A 654-nucleotide genomic window follows, 5' to 3' on the forward strand; every position below is an offset into this window, starting at 1 on the left:
CACCGGGGCGCCCCAGAACCCTCACCTCTCTCATTGGAGCCTCCCTGGGAGCTGGGGGTGCTGGAGCTGGAGGAGCTGCCGCTGCTCGTCCTCTTCAGGGGCGTCTCCATGGAAACGTCGGTCCTCCGCAGGTCGGGGTTGCTATGGCAACACAAACACAGCAGCGTCTCATTCACGTTGAAGAATCAGACAAACCGTCACACCCGCCCTCAGAGCTGCGTGTCAGGGCTCACCTGGCCCGGATCAGGTGCGCTCCGGCCCGAGGACCGAGGCCCGGCCCGTTTCCAGGAGAGTTCTTCCTGACCAGAGCAGGAGAGATGGAGGTCGTCCTCTGAGGAACCTGCAGACACACAACAGCGCCGCCACGCACCACGGGTTAGCATCTGTGCAGCGACAGCGCCGGAAGTCTGACGAGAATCGAGAGCTGCTAAACACTCAAACGTTCTCCAGCTGTGGCGACGTCACAGAACCAAACTGAAGAAGAATTACGGGTCAGTCTCTGAAGTTCTGCAGTTTAGATGTTTCAGAGTTTAAATTTAGGTGCTACAGCCGTTGAACTTTGACATCAGCATGAACACAATCACATCTTCTACTACAGCAAACACTAGAACCCGAGTCTAAGGGTTCAGACCTGGTTTAAGGGTTCAGACCTGG

General features: G+C 56.7%; 1 protein-coding gene across 1 annotated transcript in view; it reads right to left on the reverse strand.

Annotated features, from left to right (window-relative positions):
* The window catches only part of tnikb (TRAF2 and NCK interacting kinase b), a 59,485-nt gene that overhangs the window by 19,325 nt on the left and 39,506 nt on the right, over window positions 1-654 (reverse strand). The window contains exons 18-19 of the mRNA XM_008279087.1: window positions 234-340; window positions 4-141 (exon numbers count right to left, since the gene is read on the reverse strand). Coding sequence (XP_008277309.1) covers window positions 4-141; window positions 234-340 — 245 coding nt within the window. The remainder of the gene's footprint in view (window positions 1-3; window positions 142-233; window positions 341-654) is intronic.

This window comes from Stegastes partitus, unplaced genomic scaffold (genome assembly GCF_000690725.1).
Source record: "Stegastes partitus isolate 25-593 unplaced genomic scaffold, Stegastes_partitus-1.0.2 Scaffold143, whole genome shotgun sequence".
NCBI classification, from domain to species: domain Eukaryota; kingdom Metazoa; phylum Chordata; class Actinopteri; family Pomacentridae; genus Stegastes; species Stegastes partitus.